The 23,571-nt window shown below is 32.6% G+C and overlaps 3 protein-coding genes and 2 long non-coding RNA genes across 6 annotated transcripts; all 5 read right to left on the minus strand.

The window, feature by feature from the left end:
* Positions 1-4,775: 4,775 nt before the first annotated feature.
* On the minus strand, positions 4,776-5,747 carry LOC108475669 (uncharacterized). Its single transcript, XR_008280449.1, has 2 exons — positions 5,287-5,747; positions 4,776-5,169 (listed from the first exon to the last, which is right to left on the minus strand). It is a non-coding gene; the product is annotated as an uncharacterized LOC108475669 (long non-coding RNA).
* A 296-nt stretch (positions 5,748-6,043) lies between these two features.
* Positions 6,044-9,083, minus strand: LOC128290663 (uncharacterized). Its single transcript, XR_008280448.1, has 3 exons — positions 8,502-9,083; positions 7,947-8,029; positions 6,044-6,505 (listed from the first exon to the last, which is right to left on the minus strand). It is a non-coding gene; the product is annotated as an uncharacterized LOC128290663 (long non-coding RNA).
* A 3,955-nt stretch (positions 9,084-13,038) lies between these two features.
* On the minus strand, positions 13,039-14,494 carry LOC108475858 (cytochrome P450 CYP749A22-like). The gene is made up of 2 exons (XM_017777828.2): positions 13,835-14,494; positions 13,039-13,682 (listed from the first exon to the last, which is right to left on the minus strand). The coding sequence occupies exon 2, from the start codon at positions 13,680-13,682 to the stop codon at positions 13,242-13,244; it is 441 nt and encodes a 146-aa protein (XP_017633317.1). The 5' UTR covers positions 13,835-14,494; the 3' UTR covers positions 13,039-13,241.
* A 993-nt stretch (positions 14,495-15,487) lies between these two features.
* Positions 15,488-17,913, minus strand: LOC108474609 (cytochrome P450 CYP749A22-like). 2 transcript variants are annotated; one of them, XM_017776586.2, is made up of 5 exons: positions 17,431-17,913; positions 17,120-17,343; positions 16,821-17,053; positions 16,332-16,710; positions 15,488-16,100 (listed from the first exon to the last, which is right to left on the minus strand). In XM_017776586.2, the coding sequence occupies exons 1-5, from the start codon at positions 17,702-17,704 to the stop codon at positions 15,660-15,662; spliced, it is 1,551 nt and encodes a 516-aa protein (XP_017632075.1). In that variant the 5' UTR covers positions 17,705-17,913; the 3' UTR covers positions 15,488-15,659. The 2 variants fall into 2 exon arrangements, with proteins under 2 accessions (XP_017632075.1, XP_017632076.1); XM_017776587.2 differs by having other exon boundaries at positions 17,120-17,292; positions 17,431-17,911.
* A 2,944-nt stretch (positions 17,914-20,857) lies between these two features.
* LOC108474610 (cytochrome P450 CYP749A22-like) lies at positions 20,858-23,144 on the minus strand. Its single transcript, XM_017776588.2, has 5 exons — positions 22,748-23,144; positions 22,437-22,660; positions 22,126-22,358; positions 21,673-22,051; positions 20,858-21,519 (listed from the first exon to the last, which is right to left on the minus strand). Exons 1-5 carry the CDS (start codon positions 23,019-23,021, stop codon positions 21,079-21,081), a joined length of 1,551 nt encoding a protein of 516 aa, XP_017632077.1. The 5' UTR covers positions 23,022-23,144; the 3' UTR covers positions 20,858-21,078.
* Between the last annotated feature and the right edge of the window lie 427 nt (positions 23,145-23,571).

Consider the following 23,571-nt stretch of genomic DNA (forward strand, 5'->3'; position numbering starts at 1 on the left):
CTAGGTACCAATTTTGGGCGTTACCAATTTTGGGCCTTATGAGGGTGCTAATCCTTCCTCGTACGTAACCGACTCCCGAACCCGTTTTTCTAAATTTCGTGGACCAAAATCGTTGTTTAAATAAATCAAATCATTTATTAAAAACAACCACTTTTACGAGGTGACCCGATCACACCTCATCAAAAAGGATTGGTGGCAACTCCCGTTCTTTCATTTTCGTTTCCAAAATCGATCCCTTTTTAAAAAAAAATGGTTTTGTCACATGATATACTTGATTCTTTGCTAAATGAATAGCGCTTTGGCTATCACAATACACGTTAATATGCTCCTGAAACAATCCCAATATTTTAACCATACCTTGTAACCAAATATCTTCCTTTACAGCCTCTGTTACAGCCATGTATTCGGCTTCTGTGGTTGACAATGCAACTATAAACTGTAGTGTAGACTTTCAACTTATTGGTTCTCCAGCCAATGTAAACACATAACCGGTGGTTGATCTTCGTTTGTCCAAATCACCGACATAGTCAGAATCAACGTACCCAATAACACATTTACCAAGTGTATTATCCTGCTTGAACAGTAATCCAATATCCACGGCCTTCTGAATATACCGTAGAATCTATTTCACATCTTGCCAATGTCCTTTTCCAGGATTATGAATATACCTGCTCACTATACTAACTACCTGTGAAATGTCGGGTCTTGTACATACCATTGCATACATCAAGCTACTTACTGCATTAGAATACGAAACTTGCAACATGTATTCTCGTTCCGTATTCGTCGAAGGAGATAGTTGTGCAGAAAGCTTGAAATGAGATGCCAACGGGGTACTTATAGGTTTTGTCTGCTCGTTCATGCCAAACTACTGTAATACCTTCTTCAAATACTACTTCTGAGACAAGCTAACTCTGCCATGAGCTTTATCTTTACATATTTCCATGCCAAGAATCTTCTTAGTTTTACCTAAATCTTTTATCTCAAACTCAAGATTGAGTTGAGTCTTCAATCTCTCAATTTCAACTTTGCTCTTAGATGCTATCTGCATATCATCAACATATAAGAGCAAGTATATGAAAATTTCTTCTTGTAGCTTTTGAAAATAGACGTAATGATCAAATTTACTTCTTGTGTACCTTTGCCCTTTCATGAACTGATCAAATCACTTGTACCACTGCCTCAGAGATTGCTTCAATCCATAAAGCGACTTTGTTAGTTTTCAAACCCAATTTTCTTTACCAGCAACCTTGAATCCATCTGGCTGAGTCATATAGATTTTCTCTTCCAAATCACCGTATAAAAACGCGGTCTTCACATCAAGCTGAACTAGTTCAAGATCATATTGTGCAACTAAGTCTAGCAAAATCCGAATAAAAGAATGCTTCAGAACTGGAGAAAACACTTTATTGTAGTCTATTCCTTCTTTCTGAGCGTAACCTTTTGCTACCAATCTAGCCTTGTATTGAATTTCATTTTTACTAAGAAATCCTTCCTTCTTTGCATATACCCATTTGCATCCAATTGTCTTCTTTCCCTTAGGCAGTGTCACCAACTCCCAGGTCCTATTTTTATGAAGAGACTGCATTTCTTCATTCATGGCTTGCTTCCACTTTACACCTTAGTGTTACTTATTGCTTCTGTGTAAGTAGACGGAACATCATCATCTGCAATTGAAAGTGCATAGGCCACTATATCATCAAAGCGAGTAGGCTTACGAATCTCTCTTCTTGGCCTCCTATATGCAATTGAATCATGTTGCTGTAAAGGTTCTTGGGTCGGAACTTCTTCATCATTTGTCCCTACAATATTAGCTGGATCATCATTAACCTTTTCAAGCTCCACCTGCTGCAAAGTACTGCTGGTTTTGTCATCCTTTTATGAATCCTTGTACTTTAACATGGTTGATTCATCAAAAGTCACATCTGTACTAAAAATAATCTTCTTTGTATCAAGACACCAGAGACGGTATCCTTTTACTCCATCAGTTATACCCAAGAATAATACTTTCTTTACTTTTGGGTCTAACTTAGATTCTTTTACATGATAATATGCAGTGGAACCAAAAACATGTAAAGAATCATAATCAGTAGCAGATTTACCAGTCCACATCTCCATAGGAGTTTTTCTATTTATTACAGCTGATGGCAAACAATTAATTAGATGGCACGCAAATGTAACTGCCTCAGCCCAAAATTCCTTACCTAATCCAGCATTGGACAACATACATCGAACTTTCTCCAGTATAGTCTGATTCATGCGTTCTGCCACCCCATTCTGCTGTAGTGTATCCCGAACAGTGAAGTGTTGCACAATGCCCTCATCTTGACATATTCATAGAAATGGATCATTTTTGTACTCAGTACCATTATCTGATCATAGTCGTTTGACCTTTCGACCAGTCTAAGTCTCCACCATCTTCTTCCATTTTAGAAATGCATCCAAAACTTCACTTTTTCTTTTCATTGGATACACCCATAATTTTCTTGAATAATCATCAACAAAAGTAACAAAATAGTGTATACCTCCCAAAGAAGCTGCTTTGGTAGATCCCCATACATCAGTGTGAACGTAGTCCAGAATTCCTTTCGTATTGTGAATTACTGGACCAAATTTTACCCTTGTCTGCTTACCCAGAACACAATGTTCACAGAATTCCAATTTGCAAGAATTTGCACCTTTCAATAAGCCTTGCTTCGTCAAAGTCTGCAAAGCTTTTTCACCAGCATGTCCCAATCGCATATGCAATAACCTGGTAACCTCTAAATCTGCATCTTTCGCAGAAACTGTTGATGTTGATCCAATAACTGTACTTTCATTTAAAAAGTACAAGTTATTTCTTCTTGTGCCTTTCACCACCGTTAATTCCCCGACTACTACCTTTAGTAGTCCATCTCTCAAAGTGATTATGAGCCCTTTAGATTCTAGGGCCCCTAATGAGATAAGATTTTTCTTCAAGCTAGGTACGTAGCGAACATCTGTCAAGACTTGGATTGAGCCGTCGTGATTCTTCAATTGGATTGTACCCACTCCCATTGTCTTACAAGCACTGTCATTGCCCATAAGAACAACTCCACCTTCTAGCTCTTTAGAACTAGAAAACCAGTCCTTATTAGGACACATATGGTAAGTACATCCTGAATCCAAAATCCACTCATCCGTATGACATGCCAGTGCCATGCCAACCAAGCTAAAGTTTGACTCCTCATCATGCTCCGCTACACATGTATTAGAAATAGCCTTGCCCTTTTGTAACTTAGGACAATTCTTTTTCTAATGCCCTTTCTCACGACAAAAGGCACATTCATCTTTGGCGGGTCTCCCTTTGGACTTTCTCTTTCTACCAGATTTGCTGCTGTATGAACGACCTCTTAATGTTAAGACTTCTATAGTTGTATCTCTGTGATTTCTTTTATCTTTCTTTCGAGTCTCAAATCTATACAACGCACTACAGACTGCATCAAATGTGATCGTGTCCTTCCCATGAAGCAATGTGGTGGTAAGATGATCATATTCATCAGGAATGAAATTCAACAACAATAATGCCTGGTCTTTATCTTCAAATTTCTCATCCAAATTTAGCAAGTCTGCTAAAATTTTATTGAATGAGTTCAAATGGTCATTCATCGACATACCGGGAGCATACGTAAATCAAAAAAGTTTTTTTGTCATATAAAGCCTATTTTCAAGACTTTTCGTTAGAAACTTTTCTTCCAGTGTATCCCATAACTTCTTCGCTGATGTCTCCCTTATGACAGAGTACTTCTGCTCTTTGGCCAAACATAGGCGGATTGTACGACACACCTATCTATTAATCTTGGCCCATTCCTTGTCATCCATCTTGTCAGGTTTTTCTTCAAGGGCTATATTCAGCTCTTGTTGACATAAGACATCCAGGATCTTACATTGCCACATACCAAAATTATTGGTACCATCAAATTTCTCTATTCAAATTTTGCATTGGTCACAGTAGTCCTTGCTGATGACGATGCCTCTACCATTTTTTTCTCCTCGATCCCAACTACTGTATACGTGAACAGTGCTGTATACATGAATAGTGTCCTAAATGGTCATATTTCCCTAGTACAAATCTAGCTCTAATACCAATTGTTGCGCGGAAGCGTGTAAAAGAGTAAAATTATTGTACTAAAAAATCACACTAAGTTCAATTCCCTGAAAAGAGAGGTGGATCACGAGGATCACTTAAGTACCAGGTCTTTCCTAGCCAGAATATCCCTCTATCATAGTTTAATAGCACAATAAATCACTACAATCACACTCACAAAATATTCAAAAATAAATAATAAAAAACACCAGAATTTTAACGAGGTTCGGCAAATTTTGCCTACGTCCTCGGGCACTACCAAATATATTTCACTCCAAAAATACAAGTGAAATTTACAAATAGGGAGAGAGAATAATGCTTTAAGTAGAGAATAACAAATATGGGATGAAGAAAATGAGAAATGGTTAGGCCTATTTATAGTTGAGGTTCAAGGATCAACTTGCAAAAATCCCTATACAATTGGGACCAAAATTGCAATTATCCCATGCCAAATTTCAAACCAAATTTCAGTGCTTTAAATGTTTTGATTTTCGGTGCCAAATTTTCTGACACTCATATCTTTCACTTTTCAAAGATATAGGTAGTTGCTAATAGTTCTTAAAGGTATTCTCTTATTTGGAATGAAATTCAAGGGATGAAGTGATTATAAATGAGGGAGAAAACCTCTATTTATAGTTGAGCTCCCCCAAATCCAATGGTACAGATTGAATTACATAAATGGTTGAGAAGTGTATATTTACAAAATAAGAGTCCTTAGGGATTTTCACTTTATACATTGTAATAGGCCCATTTCGCCCGGGCCCATTAGAATAAAAACATAGAAATTAAAAAACCAAAAATAAAAAAACACACAAATAAAAATCCAAATACCAATGTCCTTTTACAAATTTTTTAGGCCCAGATAAAGAATTTATACCAGCCCAAATACCCAAATTCATAAACCCCTAGCCCGTATAGCCCAAATTCAAAAAGAATTCCAGCAGCCAAGCACTAGAAGCTTCTGGAACATGCCAGAACAGTGCCAAGGGGTTGGGTCTCACGAGGGGTTTCCTCACACGGCTTCTTTCACGCATGCCTCTCCCCGCTCCTCCGTACGGATGATCCTATAAAGAATACACGAGAAAGAAGCTAACAGAATACAACAGATGACAGCCAATAAAATGTATTTTTATTTATTATTTTTTCTCTATAAGTTTGGCTATAAAAGCCGATAATTGTACCTGCAAATTTTTCACGAAGAGATTACGCACACTCTATGCATATTGTATCTGTGCACACTCACAAAGAATAGAAGAAAAGCAATAGAAAATTAATAGAGGTGATTTCACTTTTTTTTTGCTTTTTTTTTACTGTTCTAAATTGATTTTCTTAGTTTGCTCATTTTCTTTACGCGATTGAAAGCCGATGAGAGCCCCAAATACTCCTGCTATGCGGATGTGAGGGCGAGAGGCCAAGCAATGTTGAAAGTCTTTGTATTTTATGAATTTCTTCTTGTTTTTTTTTTTAAGAAAATAACATGAGATTTGAGTTGCTTTTCAAATAAAGAAGAAAGGGGGAAAAGTACTTACCAAGTCCTTTTAGATCTGGTCGAGCTTCTTTTGTAACACCCCTCGCCTGCATCCGACGCCGGGACGGGGTTCGAGGTGCTACCTGACTTTTACTAACACTTTCATACTAAACAGGGCCATGAAATCTCAAATAGTTAAAAACTTTTCTTTTACATACAATCATCCCATATACGGGCTTACGAGGCCCAAAACATACATCTGGAGTGGTTCGGGACCCAATCGAGAACTCATGAAAAACTTAAAAAAATCTCTTGCGTTAAGGCTTCACACGCCCATGTGCTCAGGCCGTGTGGCCAGAAATAGGCTAATTATTAAGCCTTTTATCACTCTCACACCATATGCATAGATACATACTTATCCAATAACATACAACGTGACATAAATGAGCTCTTAAACATCTACAAACATGTTATGCTCAAGTTATTTTCTTATGCAATAAATATTATAGAATTTGCCCATACCATTACCACATACTAGACATAACTATCATTACATCACAAACCATTCATGAAGCATTATTAACTATTTACCAATCACTTAATCCTGCATTAGTTACTAGCTCATCAATGAATCTCAATTCAATCTCTAGGCATACATGTTGTAAGTCACATCACAAGAAATAATAACATAAATGCATAAGAATAATCATATGGGCCCATAACGATATTAGCCGACATAGGCCAATTTACATAACTAATACTACCTTAATAACAAGCCAATGCCTTTGGCTAGATCATAATATTACATAATCACATTAAAACCCTATACATGCCATAGACTCGAATCACTTGAGTTTACTTACTCCGATAACGTTAACTCGATAGGGTGATAATATCTCGGACGGCCTCCAACCCGAGCTAACCTGGAAACTCTAAAAACCATGGGAAAGAAGGGGGGTAAGCTTTCTCTTAGTAAGTTCATATGAAAACAATAAGCAACTCATTAACTTGTTTTATCAATGTTTACAACATATTCTCAAGTTCACTACAAGTTGTCTTCCTGAGCAACAGTCACTAAATTATTTATATCTGGAGCTACGAAACTCCGAATTAAGTTCCGTTAATTTTTCCTGAAACTAGACTTATTTTAATTTCTTCCATAAAATTTCCAGAATTTTTGGTTAAGCCAAATAGTACAATTTATTAGTTAAAGTCTCCCCTATTTTAGGGTATGACCACTCTGACCCCTGTGCACTACAAACCGAATTTCTCCCTGTACAAAATTCAAACGACCATGACATTTATTTCCCATAAAAATAGACTCAATAAGGAATCTATGAATGTAAGGTATAACTCTTAATAATTTTTGTACAATTTTTGGTGAATTTATAAAGTTAGAACAGGGGATCTCAAATTCATTCAGACCCTGTTTCACAAGAATTCAAATATCACACAATATGGAATTCTTTTTCTTCCCTGTTTCTTTCATGTGAAAATAGACTCATTGAGCTTTAATCCCATATTTTATTCTGCCTCTAACTCATTTTCCACTATTTTTAGTGTATTTTCAAAGTTACACTACTGCAGTAACTCAAATCTGTCAAGGCTAAATTACTCATTCATGATCATTGTTCACAAAATTAATACAACATCTTTTGTATAATCATCATCGAGACATTCATATCACATTTTCATTTACCATCTTACCATATTGTTGTTATGTCGAGTTTTCAACCCGAGGGTTAAGTACATACCTGTTCAAAGTATCCATTTCACAACATTTACCAATACGTCCCTTTCATCTCGAGTATTCCTCCATTTGAGTAGAATTTTACCCGTTGAACACATCGGAATATAATTCGGATACATGGAAAGTTTGCACATAAGTGCCACATACGTAGCCAAGCTACCATGTAACCCGCCCATAAGTGAACTCGGACTCAACTCAACGAGCTCGGGCGTTCGCATCCATAAGTGAACTCGGACTCAACTCAACGAGCTCGGATGCCTAGTTACATCTCACAAACTCAGACTCAACTCAACGAGTTCGAACATTCGCATCCATAAGTGAACTCGGACTCAACTTAACGAGTTCGGATGCTCAACCATCCTAGTGACATGTCACTTATATCCTAATCTATTCCTAAGGTTCAAACGGGATTTTCCTCGAACACATATCCTTGCCATCTTCCGTAAAATACCGAAACCAATACTCAGTAGCACTTTATATTTAACAGATAATACACATAACTTGCATTTTATTCGAAAATAACCACAAAGCATATATTTCATGATAAAAATCAGCATATCATATATTTAACATCAATAACTTAAAAATAACAATTATGCTACATTATTTACACATGAACTTACCTCGACACCACAAAGGTGAAAAGACATACTCGTCCATAAATCGATTTCTTTCCGTTCTAGGTCCAAATCTCAATTTTCATCATCTATAACATCACATTTAGCCTACCAATCAGTCACAATATTCATATGGGTCTAAAAATCATATTTTTACAAATTTTCATTTTGACCCCTAAACTTTTACATATTTGCACTTTTGCCCTAATGCTCGTAAATTAATTTTTATCACATTTCTTTACTCCTTGAGTCTAGATGAACCATTTTCATAACTATAGCAACTCCTAATTTCAACTATTTTACACATTTACAACTCATTTTACAACTTAGCAATTTACCCATTTTTAAGGTATTTTCATGCAATTTCTTTCACAAAAGTTGTTTATTAGACAACTAGGACTCATAATCTTCCATAAAAACACAGCAAACAACACATTTACTCTCATGGTTAAACCCTAGACTCTTCATCATTTTGCAAAATAATCCCCTCTTATGAAAGCTTATGCTTTAGGGGTTCCAAAAATACAAAAATCATCAAGCAAAGACATTAAAATCACTTACAAGCAAGGGAAATATGTTGCTGAAATTTTCCAGCTTCAAAACCCTTTCTTTGCTGCATATTTTGGTGAAGGGGAAGAGAAAAATGATAGCTTTTTCTTTTTCTCTTTTTTTTTATTTGTTAATAATAAAACTATTTTGTTCAATTTTGACTTTTCAACTATTTTATCTCCCATGGCCGGCCATCACACTTTCAATGGCTTAATTTCACTTTAAAGACCCCCAATTTAAGATACAAGGCAATTTAACACCTTTAGGTATTAAAACACAACTTTTACTTTTTACGAGATTTAGTCCTTTTTCGAAATTGGACTAGAAATCGCTAAAATTAATATACCAAAATTAACATGCACTTATAAAATCATATTATAACACATAAAATAATACTAAAATAATTTTCTATGGCCTCAGAATAGTGGTCTCGAAACCACTGTTCCGACTAGGCCCAAAATCGGGCTGTTACATCTTTAACAGCAAGATTGGGCGTTGCTTGCTTACTGGTGATCACCAAAATCATGGTGGTTCGGCAGTTAAGTAAAGGATTGTTTTTAGGGCTGAAATTTCTTTTGGTATAAGTGGGTGGCTGCGTTGGAGAAGAAAATGGGAGAAGAAAGGTTTTTAATAACATATTAAGCAAAACGGGACCGTGTAAGAAGGATGGAGGGGCCTTTTGAGCCTAAAATGGTCTATTTATGCAACAAATCCTTCCCTTTTCGCGAACCTTTCAATTAGTACCCAATTCACTTACTCGTTTTTTTAAAATTTAGCTTTCTAATTTGTGCATTTTTTCATTTTGATCCGCAGTCTAGTAAAGTATTGTGGGCGCAGGATATTTTCAATTCCAATCCCAGCACACTTGCGCGTGTGGCATATTGATCCCATTCTATAATTATCTTATTTGTAAATTGCTTTTCCTGTTTTAATTTTGTTTCAATTAAATCTTATCTTCTTTATTTACTGCACATACATTTTTTTACATGCTTAATTATTAGTTGTGATATTTTGTGTTGTTTTTTGTAGTTGAAGTTTGTAATATTTTCTCTTTTATTCCAATTTTAATAATCAATGTTTTATTTGTAATTTAATTCATTTTGGTTTGTGTATGCTAGTAATTTTATGTTGTTTTGTAATTTCTTTTGAATTTATTTACATATTTTTAATATTTATATTCGTTTATTTTATGTGTACTATACCTTGCCATGCATTATTATTTCTTCATATTCAATGTATTCTTTAAGTTATCATCAAACACATGTTTAGTACTTATATTTAATTTACATCCATTATTAAAGCTATGATATTCTTATACAAATAGTTTTTAATAAATTTGTATATAATTAGCGTTTTTATATTATTTATTATATATATAATTTATGCTAATTTCAAGTTAATTTTATAATTCATATTTTTATTCTATATTATTTTAATATTCAATTATTTTAAAAATGTCTTTACGTGTATATAACACATATTAAAATTGTTTTTACTATAATACGTGTTATTAATTTCATATAGCTTTATGTAAATATTTTTATGTATATATATTTTTTGCCCTTAAAGTTGTTTATGTGTATAATATATATTTTTTAAGGACCATATTTTAAATCATACGATTTATATATTGTATACATTATTTTATTATCCTAATATATGTATTATTTAAATGTGCCATCAATCCAAACCAATTAGTTACATGTAAAATTATATATTATTTGTTTCCAAATTCCTTTATAAATATAATCTTATAAATATATATCACTAAATTTATGTGTAAATATAATTTTGCCTTTTGTATATGACCTTGTTTTTTTAGAAATTTCATTACATATATAACTTATATATTTACTTTGTTTCTTTCATACATTATAAATTTTATTTTTTACAAATAATTATACCCAATTTTACTTGTATATACATGTTTCATAAATTTATTATGTATATTATTTTATATCATGTATTGTCATCCCTTCATATTTAATACATTATTTAAGTTATCATGTGAATTATCAATTTTGAATGAATTTGTGTTTTAAATATTTCATATATAATTTGATTTGAACTTTTTATTTTATAATAACTATTTCAATAAACATGTATCCCAAGTTTTTATGCAAATTTATCAACTTATATATATATTATGTGATCATCAATTCATCATTATGTTGAAAATGTCTTATATTGATTTCCAATTCAGTTTGTTTCATACATATTTTTTGTGTCATGTTAATTATCGTATATATTATTTTTGTATTAATTACTCACTATCCATGCTTAAAGAATTTTTGGTTACATTATAATTAAAATGATTGTATATAATTGTTAGATGTATTAAGTGAGGTTTATTGTACTTTGTGTATATTATTTCAAATTCATTAACCCCTTTTTATATATATATGTCTTGATGCATTAAGTATTTCATCTATTTTAAAACAAATAAACGTGTTTTTGAGCAAATTTCTAATTTCCTTTATCATTCAAAAATTCTAAAATAAGGCAATATCTAATATTTGGGAAATTCGGAAAATCATGCTTAATCGTACTGGGTATGACTTTTCCGGTAAACCAAATATTTGGATAACCTTTTATAATTTTAATGTATGAGTTTTCAAAAGTCGAAAATTAATCGCATTTTTAAAGGTATAAGGGATTATATCCAATCGTGCTGGGTATGATACTGCATGTCTTTAAAACGAGAGATTTTTGACTACTAATTTGAACTATTCAAGCATTTTAAAAAAATCATTCTTTGAAAAATCTTTTTTTAAGACCTTTTGGTATAAGAACAACATCAAATCAATTTGGTACCAATTTTTGGGCGTCATGAGGGTGCTAACCCTTCTTCATGCGTAACTGACTTCCGGACCCATTTCATTTGATTTTACATGAACCAAAATTATTTTTCATTGAATAAAGTGTTTTAGTAGGTGACCCAATCACACCTAAATCAAAAGATTGGTGGCGACTCCACATTTTTGTTTTCAAAGTCGATCCCCATTGTTTTTAAAATAAAAAAGGGTTTTGACATACATCTTTATCTTTTAGTATTTACAATAATTACCCTGATGTCTCCAATGTTACTTGAGTGTTTCATTGGGTCACCAGGTTTCAAGTAGATGAGTTTTTCCATATGTTCCACGAATCGGGCCAGTCCAAGTGGGTCAAATGAGTCTCATTTAATTAGTTGACCTCCATGAGACGCTCTGTGTGCATTCATCATGAGCTTTGACCTGCAATCCATGACATAAATCCACTATTTATATGTTGAAGAATGTGAAGTTATTAAAAATTCCCTAAATTACTAAATATATTTGGTATTATTTTTATTCAAATTTCCCCAAATTATTAGCCCACCAACCAATAGACCAAGTTCTAATGTCACATCCTCGAGTGTAATCATATCATCATCGCATAGAAGATGGAATGTGTGTGTCTTGGATCTCCATCTTTCTAGCAAAGCACTAATAAGTGTGGGCTTCAATTTAGTCTCACCAAGTATACGGGACACGTGCAAGAACCTCACTTCTTCTAACTGTTGTTCAATAACACTCGATGCTCTTGCAATTAAATTGTGTAGATATGTTTTGATAATCCAATCATCATATTGATTATATGAACATAAAAACCTAAAAATTTTAGGATGGTGGGAACATGTGACGAAAGCGCACAGAAAGTGTTTTCATATCTCCGCAACGCCAAAATTTATATATTTAAAAAAATACCATTTTCAACAAGACACATTTTTATAATAGGTACCAAAATTGACCTATTTCTTTAAATTTTAAAATTTGTAATTTTCCGTAATAAAGCAATATATCTTTGTGAAGGATAATATAATGTTCAACATGTGCTACCTAAAATGAGTTGACATATTACCAACTTCGGCTTTACACATAATTTATCAATTAAAACTATATTAATAAGACTCGATTTTTTATATTTATGAATATTTTATTGGGAGCCATCTACCATGCATCATCACAACTGCAATTAGTCAACAATGGCTGCAAAAACAATAATCACAATACAACCATTGAAATTTCTTACTACAATTAAGTTAAAATATGTTATAAAGTTTTTTTTATTATAAATTTTAAAATTTTATACAATAAATATATTATTGTGCCTAATGTGACCTTAACTTATTATCTTCATATAATATTAAAAAAATTATGTTATTTTGTTAATAAATTTACTAATTATTATTTGAATTAAAATTAAAATTTTAAAATATAAAATTTATAAAAATAAAATGATTAAATTGAAGAACAGAATGATGAGTGTATTGGTCAAATAGTTGATTTTGAGTGTCCTTTTGAAAGATTAAGTAGATTTTTATTAGTTACTTTTATTATTAATACATTTTAATATATATTTACTCATAAATTAAATAATTATCATCTATTTATATTTTGAGCAAAATATTAAGCTCGAAAATTGAGTTTGGGTAAAAATTAGTCTCATTTAAAATATGAATAGAACTTCAACTTGAATATTAAAAATAATAAAAATTTAATTTAATCCTTTAAAAATTACGAGGATATAAACTATTAAAGTGATAAATTGTATTTGAATTTCATTTATTGCACGCTTTACCATCAGCTTTTAATCATGAAGGAGCGCATAACTTCAGAATAGGGAATTGGTTGCTAATGCAAAAGCCCCCGAGCTATGAAATGTCATCTCTTAAAAGGTGAATACATGAGCAAACTGAGTTGAACGCTGAGCCCTTACCTGCCGTATAGTTTAAGCATCATGATGCAGTGACTCGAGTATTACTTGAATTCCATGTTGTGGTTTAACGGTGATAATAGATACTGGCGCGTGGACATAAGCAGGGGAGAGGGAAATGGTGTAGCGTTGTAGAATCATGGAGACTGCAATCTTCACTTCCATGATTGCGAAGGTTGTACCAACACAAGTCCGAGGTCCCAATCCAAAGGGACAAAATGCTGTTGTGTTGTAATTGGTAGCTTTGGCAATCCCTTCGGCGAATCTCTCTGGCTTAAAAAGATGCACATTATCTCCCCATAGTTGAGGGTCATGGTGAAGTGCAGCATTTGCAATAAGAATATCTATATCAGCAGGCAAGACTAGATTTCCTAACAGAACTTCACTTCCACCTTTCCTCAACAGGCCAACTGCTGGACCAAACAATCTTAGAGGTTCATTAATAATCATGGTCATCTGTTTGCAGAATAGGAATGTGTCAGAGTAGATTAAAGAATTTAATGTACTGGAAGTATAGACAGGATTTTTTATGTACTAAAAGCCTTTATGACTTTGATTTAAATGCCTGGTATACACAATGTATTGAAAGGGTTTGACAGTTTACTTACAATTTTGAGTTTAGAAAAGCCTTCAGAATTTGGATATTGTGTTGGGTTTTTGATAGCGGTAAAAGAAGAGAACAATACCGAGAACAAAGGAGGAAAAACAAAGAATAATTTATTTGCTCACAAACGAGCAGCAAGCAAGCAATTTGCTTTACACAACTAATATGCTTGTTCATTCATTATGAAAACAATACATTTATAGTCAAAATACATCATCAAATATTCAACTAACCCCACTAATCAGGATTGGGATTATTAAAACATTGTTTGTACACATGGATAAGCTGATTTATCAACTCAATCATCCCATCAAAACATTAACATTAAAGTTCATTTTCAACCAAACTAAATTACATTGCAACTAAAACAGAAAATATGTTGCTGCAACATGCATAATTGCTACAGCATGCATACAAGTTGTATGCACTGAACAAAATCATCATGGTAGCATGTACTTTAACAAAAACATATCAGCAGCATGGTTGGCCATTTTTCAACATATTGGTTACCATATATCTCAATCACCTCTCTTCTTGCTTTCTCTTGCCAATCTCCATGACTTGCTAAAAGTAAGACCATCCAAGCAAGTAAGGAATTAACAGTATCTTGTCCAGCAAAGTAGAATGTTTTGCACTCATCTACCAAGTCTTCCAATGTCAGTTGGGCTTGAAGGTCAATTTAAAAAGTTATAGGATTTGAATAAAAATATAAACTCAAAAATGAGTTTGAGTAAAAAAATAAGTGTTTAGAAAATGGACTAGGCTTCTAATAAGACTTTTTTGGCCAAAGCCCGGCCCTAATATGTAAAAAAGAAACTTCTATTTTTTTACTGTTTTCTTACTATTTTTTGGTTGTTTTTACTATTTTGTTACAATTTCATAATTATATTACTACTACTTTTTTGTTATTATTTAGATATTGTATAACTCTTGTTTTATTGTCAATTTTATTACTATTTTAGAGTATTTCATAATTCCTTATTAAGTTGCACCTATCTTATTATTATTTAAGTATACACAATTTTTAAAATTTATTTTCAATTTATTGAAAATATTTATTTTAATGTTTTTAATATTTTAAATGTATTATGTTTTAAAAATATATTTAAAAATAATACAAACAGATTAGACCGAACTTTAATTTTAACATTTTATTTAAATTAGACTTATATAATATTTTAATTATTTTTCGAACCGAGCTTAGATTTAGAATTTTTGTTGGACCCAACTCGGTCCGGCCAACTTCGCTCTATCAACTATCTCAGCTATGATTAGCGGTGTTAAACACTACATCCAACTAAAAAAGTGCACTTTTTTTTGTTATTATTCAATGGTGTTATTAAATATACTTTTTTACTGCTTAGTTCTTAAATGTTTTGAGGGAGAAGTGTGAGTCGGCCCATGGTGTGTAAATGATTAAGAAGGACAGAATTGAGATAAATTATAGAAAAAGAGATTAAAATCAATAGTGAAATATGTGTTTAATTGCAGTAATAATAATAAAGTGAGAATAAAAAAATTACTAAGAATGTTAAATTAGATTTATATATAATAAAATTTCAATTTATTAGAAATTTATGAAAGTAACAAATAATTAAAGTTTATTATATTTATTAGAGAAAAGGAGAAAGTGGTTGTAAAAGAAGAGATAATAGACTTATGAAATAGAAAATTTTTATTAAACTCTAAATTTCTAATGGTTGTGTAGATTTTTTTATATAATGCGTAAAGTATTCATAATCCTAAATTCTTAAAAATAAAGGCTAATACGTGTTAAATGCATTCAAACCCATATTTTTCATGTTGTTGATGACAACAAAGATGAAACATCAAGCATCGATATGCAGTGACTTGAGTATTACTTGAATTCCATGTTGTGGTTTAAGGCTGATTATAGGTATTGGTGAGTGGACATAGGCAGGGGAAAGTGTAATAGCGTAGCGTTGTAGGATCATGGAGAGAACAATCTTGGTTTCTGTGGCTGCAAAGGTCATACCAACACAAGTTCGAGGTCCCAATCCAAAGGGTAAAAATGCAGCCGCGTTGTAATTGGTAGCTTTGGCAATCCCTTCCGCGAATCTGTCTGGTTTAAAAAGATGCACATCTTCTCCCCACAGTTGAGGGTCATGGTGAAGTACAGCATTTGCAATTAGAAGATCTATATTAGCAGGGAGGACTACCTTTTCCATTTGAACATCTCTTCCAACTCTTCTCAACATTCCATTTGATGGACCATACAATCTTAGAGTTTCATTAATGATCATGGTCATCTGCATACAGAATAAGAATATATAAGATTAACATCACATAATCTAATGTTCTAAACTCATGCTAGCATACACCAGGGATTTAAATTATGGCAGTGTTGTATATGATGGATGTTATCGCAATTAATTGTGGTAAATATTAGCAATGAATATCAATTTAGAAAGAGTCGAAACTACAAAATATTGACTGTAACACAATGCTTGCGGTCTTAAATGTTTACAAAGTTTGCTTACAGTTTTGAGTTTTGCAATGCCTTCCGGTTGTGGATTTTGGTTACCAAATATGCCAGTCACCTCCCTTCTTGCTTTATCTTGCCAATCTCCATGGATTGCTAAAAGCAAGACTGTCCAGGCAAGCAAGGCATTAACGGTATCTTGTCCTGCAAAATAGAATGTTTTGCATTCATCTACCAGATCTTCCATTGAAAGCTTGTTATTTTTGTCCGAATCATGATAGGCATTTACAAGTAATCCTAGAAAATCATTGCCAAAGCTATCAGCTTCTCCATTCACAACTTTGTCTTCTCTTTTCTTAACAATCTTCATCACACAATCTTGTATTTCTTTTGCAAGTTCTTCAGACTCTAGCATATCGGCAGGTTTCCATAACTTGCTAGAAGAGAAAACTAATGTTAGCCATATCTAAGGAGAAAAATAAATCCATGGGCGTTGAAAACACAATTAAGGAAAAACTTGGATTAATTAAGCTTAGAGGGAACATACTTGATTAAAGGAATTCTAGTATTATAAAGGTTTCGACTCATAATTATTGACAGCTTGTTCAACATGGCAAAAACCTTCTCTCCTTCCAAGTAACTGCTACCAAAAGCTGTTCTTGATATCACTTCTGAAGTCAATAATCTAAATTCATTGAACACTTCAATCTCTTTGCCTTCTTGGCCTTTCCATTTCTCTAGCATTGTTTCAACGCTAGCAATTACAGCTGGTGTCATGTTCTGCAAAAACAATATAAATTTCTTTAACATTAGTTTACAGCTAATCACATGTTTCGAGGGGTTTACCTTTAAGCTTTCCCCATGAAAAACGTAATTCGCCAGCTTCCTCTGCTTCGCCCATTTTTCACCCTCAACTGTCACAAGCCCGTTCCCTAGTAGCTTGCTAAGGTAAATGGTAGGCTTCCTTTTCGGGAAAGTTTTTTCACTATTTTTTAGTATCTCTTTGACTAGTTCAGGTTCTGAAATCACAAGTTCAGCTCGAACACCGTTCCAATAAAGATAATTTCTCCCTAATCAAACAAAAAGCAAAAAAAGGGTCCATCTTTTCTTTGAACTAGAAGATTGAAATCATAGTGAAAAACATGCATGGATCTTACCATATTTGTTGATCCAGGAGTAAATATGTGGCTGCACTTTGGGAAATATATCATGCGTCAAGGCCATAGGTTTGCTTGATGCTTCTTGTCTCATTTTGGCGATTTCTTTGTTGTTACCATGGATGAATCTGTAAGGAGGTCCTTTGATCCCCTGTGAATTCAGCATATGCTGTATACGGAGAGGTATCCATAGGTAATCATAAAGGAACTTTATTAAAGCTATGAAGAAGAAACAACATGGGACAAGAGTTACAAGCTCCATCAAGGCACTCATTTTTCTTCTCTAAACTTTAACTATTTTCCCATTCATAATAGCATCATTTGGAACACTCCAAAAGTGGTGAAGGAGCACAAATTGCATTTGCAATCCTCGTTCTCGTTCAAAGTAGGTTTGACGTATTCGTGAGACATTTTAATGTTATAAAGCCAAAACACCACAGTCTATTACGCCATACAATAGTTCATAAGTGTGGATAAGAAACGTGTGCGGCTTTCCTATTGAAATGTACCATACTTGTCAAATTGTTTTCCTTGTTGACCTTAAAAGCGTCGGCATCAGCTGAATTAGGAGGCTATACGTGTTGAATGATTTTGGCATTTGCGGTATCTTTAATTTATGTACTGATTACATATCCATGCTTAATAATGAAGCATTATTTCTCTCTAAACCTCCATTCTCACCACTAATTTTTGTCTAATTCCCAGTAATTTTGTAAGTATCATCCCGTTATAAATTTTAATCCAATTTATAACTTTAAAAAATTGTTGGCCAATCAAAAAATGCCACTTAGCATTCTTTTATAAAAAATATACATTTTCTTTTCATTTTTAGTGTCAACCAAACCTCTTTTCATTTCATTCATATGCAAAAAATAAACTATATCTAAGGTCATTAAATTATTAGTAAGGTTACATTTTAGCCACTAAACTTTACAAAATTACAAAATGTTGTTGAACTACTCAAAAACTTTCATTTAAGTTACTAAATTATTTGAAAGTTTTTATTTAAGTCATTGTGTTGTTAAATTTTTTTAAAATAGAAATCCAACTAATAAGCTCCAAGTAATGATTTGATAATTGGTACAATGGATCAATATCTATTATATAGTAGAAGAGTCGATTTGACTGTCAGTACTGAAGAATGGAGAAGTAAGTTTTTTTAAAATTTTGGTTCAGAAATTCATGACGTTTAAAGATGTTTTCTTAAAAGAAATTGAATTGTATAAGAGAAAGGGAAGAAGAGCTTCCGATTGACACGAGCATTGCAAATGGAGAAGGTCATACAACAACGATTTTAATAGTCCAAATAACTTAAATAAAAACTTTGAATATTTCAATTACCGTTTTGTAACTTTTTAAAGTTAAGTGGCAAAAACATAAACTTACTAATAGTTTAATGACCTTGGGTGTAGTTTATCAAAAAATGAAAAAGAAAAAAACAAACCTCACCTTTATTTACCTTAGCTTTAAGAGCTTCTTATTGGGTATACTATTTCTTTCATGCAAGTGTTATAGGGTTAGAACTTTAGTGTGGCTAACCTCGCGACCTTAGGCAATTTCTTTAAGTCAGACTAATTCTTGAAAATTGAGTATTCACGTAGAAAATTCTGTAAGGCACTAAAACAAAATAGAATCAACTCGGAAAGACTAATGAAGTTGAATCGAATAGAAAAACCACAAGAAATAATAGCACACTAAGTGTTTAAGTAAATGTTCTTAAAGGGATTCTCTTACTTGGAATGAAATTCAAGGGATGAAGTGATTACAAATGAGGGGAAGACCTCTCTTTATAGTTGAGCTCCCCAAATCCAAGGGTACAGATTAAATTACATAAATGGCTGAGAAGTGTATATCTATAAGATGAGAGTCCTTAGAGATTTTAACTTTATACATCTTTATCCTTTAGAATTTACAATAATTACCTTGATGACTCCAATTACTTGAGTGTTTCATTAGGTCACCATGCTTCAAGTAGATGAGTTTTTCCATATGCTCATCGAATCGGACCAATTCAAGTGGGTCAAATGAGTTTCATTTAATTAGTTGACCTCCATGAGACGCTCTGTGTGCATTCATCATGAGCTTTGACCTGCAACCCATGACATAAATCCACTATTTATAGGTTGAAGAATGTTAAGTTATTAAAATTTCCCTAAATTACTAAATATGTTTGGTATTATTTTTGTTCAAATTTCCTTAAATTATTGGCCCATCAACCAATAGACCAAGTTCTAATGTCACATCCTTGAGTGTAATCATATCATCATCGCACAAAAGATGGAATGTGTGTGTATCGGGTCTCCATCTTTCCAACAAAATACTGATAAGTGTGGGCTCCAATTTGGTCCTACCGAGCATACAGGATACGTCCAAAAATCTCACCTCTTCTAACTTTGGTTCAATAACACTCAATTCTCTTGCAATTAAATTGTGTGTATATATTTTGATAATCCAATCATCATCTTGATTATATGAACATAAAAAATTAAAAAATAATAGATTTTTGAGATGGTGGAGACGTGACGAAAACGCACAATGCGGGGAAGTGTTTTCACATCTCCACAACTCCAAAATCTATTCATTTAAAAGAAAAACTGTTTTTAACAAGATATATTTTTATCACATATATCAAAATCGATCTATTTCTCTAAATTTAAAATTTGTAATTTTATTAAAGAAATAAAGGATAATATAATGCTTGACATGTGGTCCCTAAAATGAGTTGGCATATCACCTACTTCGGCTGAAAATAATATTTTACACATAATTTATCAATTACAATTATATTAATAAAACTCGCTTTTTTATATTTATGAATATTTTATTGGGAGCCATCTACCATGCATCATCACAAGTGCGATTAGTCAACAATAGTTTAAAAACAATAATCACAATACAACCATTGAAATTTCTTACTACAATTAAGTTAAAATATGTTATAAAGTTTTTCAAAATATGTTATAAAGTTTTTTATTATTATAAATTTTCAAAATTTTATACAATAAATATATTATCGTATGTAATCTAACATTAACTTATTATTTTCATATAAGATTAAAAGAAATTATGTTTTTTTTGTTAATAATTTTATTAATTATTATTTGAATTAAAATGAAAATTTTAAATACAAAAATAATATAAAATAAAATGATTAATGATGAGTATATAGGTCAAATAGTTGATTTTGAGAGGCCTTTTGAAAGATTAAGTAGATTTTTATTAATTACTTTCATTATTAATACTTTTTAATATATATTTACTCATAAATTAAATAATTATCATCTATTTATATTGAGCAAAAATATTAAGCCCGTAAAATGGGTTTAGGAAAAAAATTAGTCTCATTTAAAATATGAATCGGACTCGAATTGAACATTAAAAAATAATAAAAATTGATTTAATCTTTTAAAATTAGGAGGATATAAACTATTAAAATGATAAATTGTATTTCATTTTCATTTATTGCATGCTTTACCATCTTGGAAATGAGCAGATATTTGCAGTTATTTATGCATGAAGGAGCGGATAACTTCAGAATAGGGAAGTGGTTGCTATTGCAAAAGCCCCCGATCTATGAAATGTCATCTCTTAAAAGGTGAATACATGAGCAAACTGAGTTGAACGCTGAGCCCTTACCTACGGTGTAGTTTAAGCATCATGATGCAGTGACTCGAGTATTACTTGAATTCCATGTTGTGGTTTAACGGTGATAATAGATACTGGCGCGTGGACATAGGCAGGGGAGAGGGAAATGGTGTAGCGTTGTAGAATCATGGAGACTGCAATCTTCACTTCCATGATTGCGAAGGTTGTACCAACACAAGTCCGAGGTCCCAATCCAAAGGGACAAAATGCAGCTGTGTTGTAATTGGTAGCTTTGGCAATCCCTTCGGCGAATCTCTCTGGCTTAAAAAGATGCACATCATCTCCCCATAGTTGAGGGTCATGGTGAAGTGCAGCATTTGCAATAAGAATATCTATATCAGCAGGCAAGACTAGATTTCCTAACCGAACTTCACTTCCACCTTTCCTCAATAGGCCAACTGCTGGACCATACAATCTTAGAGATTCATTAATAATCATGGTCATCTGTTTGCAGAATAGGAATGTGTCAGAGTAGATTAAAGAATTTAATGTTCTGGAAGTATAGACCAGGATTTTTTATGTACTAAAAGCCTTTATGACTTTGATTTAAATGCCTGGTATACACAATGTATTGAAAGGGGTTGACAGTTTACTTACAATTTTGAGTTTAGAAAGGCCTTCAGAATTTGGATATTGGTTACCAAATATCTCGATCACCTCTCTTCTTGCTTTCTCTTGCCAATCTCCATGACTTGCTAAAAGTAAGACCATCCAAGCAAGTAAGGAATTAACAGTATCTTGTCCAGCAAAGTAGAATGTTTTGCACTCATCTACCAAGTCTTCCAATGAAAGTTTGTTATTTTCGTCCGTATCATGGTAGGCATTTATAAGTAATCCTAGAAAATCAATGCCAAAGTTATCAGCCTCTCCCTTCACAACTTTGTCTTCTCTCGTTTTCACAATCTTCGACACACAGTCCTGTATTCCTTTTGCAAGCTCTTCTGCCTCTAGCATATCAGCAGGTTTCTGTAACTTGCTGTAAAAGCAAACCAAGGTTAGCTCTATATCTTTGAAAAATTGAGGGATAAGTTAAGCTTAGAGGGAACATACACGAATAAGGGAATTCTAGTGTTGGAAAGATTTCGGCTCAGAACTATTGACAACTTGTTCAACATTTCAAAAATCTTCTCCCCTTCCAGGTAACTGCTACCAAAAGCTGTCCTCGAGATCACTTCGGAAGTCAATAATTTAAATTCATGGAACACTTCGATCTCTTTGCCTACTTGGCCTTTCCACTTCTTTAGCATTGTTTCAACGCTAGCAATTATTGCTGGTCTCATGTCCTGCCCAAACAATTCTCCAATAATATAGAATTCTTTTTCATTAGTTTACATCTAATCCATATATTTCGAGGGGTTTACCTTTAAGCTTTCCCCATGAAAAACGTTATTCGCCAACTTCCGCTGCTTCACCCATTTTTCACCTTCCACGGTCACAAGCCCGTCCCCTAGTAGCTTGTTAATGAAAATGGTAGGCTTCCTTTTGGGAAAAGTCTTTTCACTATTTTTCAAAACCTCTTTAATTAGTTCAGGTTCTGAAATCACAAGTTCAGGTCGAACACCGTCCCAATAAAGAAAATTCCTCCCTAATCAAATAAAAAACAAAAAAGGGTTCACCTTTTCTTCGAAGTAGATGATTGAAACCATAGTGAAAAAACATGCACAGATCTTACCATATCTGTTGATACATGAGTAAATATGTGGCTGCACTCTGGGAAATATATCATGCGTCAGGGCCATAGGTTTGCTTAATGCTTCCTTTGTCATTTGGGTAGCTTCATCGTTGTTTCCATGGATGAATTTGTAACGAGGTCCTTTGATTCCCTGCGAATTCAGCATATGCTGTATACGGAGAGGTATCCACAAGTAATCATAAAGGAACTTTATCAAAGCTAGGAGGAAGAAAGAACATGGGACAAGAATTACAAACTTCATCAAGCCACTCATTTTTCTGCTCTTGCTTCTGAATTACAACCTGATGTTCCTTTAGTAATTATATCATATTTGACGCTACTCCCAATTTTTCATTCATCCGGTCATATTCAAGTGCTTATTGTAGACATAATTTAAAGGAACAGTGATTTAAATAATCTTCATGAAATTTCAGTCACTATTTTATTATTTTTTTTTTCTAGCCATTGTTGACTAACACTTGTCAGCGGTAGAGCGGGTGCCAGGTCCTTAAAATGGAAAATTTTCCATTTACACCCTTTATAATTTTTAAAATTTTAAATTAATAATAGTAAAATTGTATTTTGACTCCTCTAAAATGATAAAAATTTAATTTAATCCTTCAAAAATTATAAAATATAAACTGTTAAAATAATGAAATTGCATTTTTATATTATATAAACTATTAAAAACTTGAAATATATTTAGAATATTTTGATATAATTAAAAATAATTGTTTAAACTATCCTTTTAAAATATATTTAATATTTTAATATATAAAAATCCCATATTGAAATTTTAAAATATTTAAATAATCATGTTTTAT

The sequence above is a fragment of the Gossypium arboreum genome, chromosome 3, assembly GCF_025698485.1.
Source record: "Gossypium arboreum isolate Shixiya-1 chromosome 3, ASM2569848v2, whole genome shotgun sequence".
Taxonomy (NCBI): domain Eukaryota; kingdom Viridiplantae; phylum Streptophyta; class Magnoliopsida; order Malvales; family Malvaceae; genus Gossypium; species Gossypium arboreum.

Coding starts and splice junctions, on each gene's coding strand:
- LOC108475858 (XM_017777828.2), bottom strand. CDS start 13,682: ATGACCATGATTATTAATGAACCTCTAAGATTGTTTGGTCCAGCAGTT.
- LOC108474609 (XM_017776586.2), bottom strand. CDS start 17,704: ATGAGTGCCTTGATGGAGCTTGTAACTCTTGTCCCATGTTGTTTCTTC. Junction 17,344..17,430: donor CTCCTGGATCAACAAATATG/GTAAGATCCATG, acceptor TTGTTTGATTAG/GGAGAAATTATCTTTATTGG. Junction 16,711..16,820: donor ACTAGAATTCCTTTAATCAA/GTATGTTCCCTC, acceptor TTTCTCTTCTAG/CAAGTTATGGAAACCTGCCG.
- LOC108474610 (XM_017776588.2), bottom strand. CDS start 23,021: ATGAGTGGCTTGATGAAGTTTGTAATTCTTGTCCCATGTTCTTTCTTC. Junction 22,359..22,436: donor TTCATGGGGAAAGCTTAAAG/GTAAACCCCTCG, acceptor TTGTTTGGGCAG/GACATGAGACCAGCAATAAT. Junction 22,052..22,125: donor ACTAGAATTCCCTTATTCGT/GTATGTTCCCTC, acceptor TTGCTTTTACAG/CAAGTTACAGAAACCTGCTG.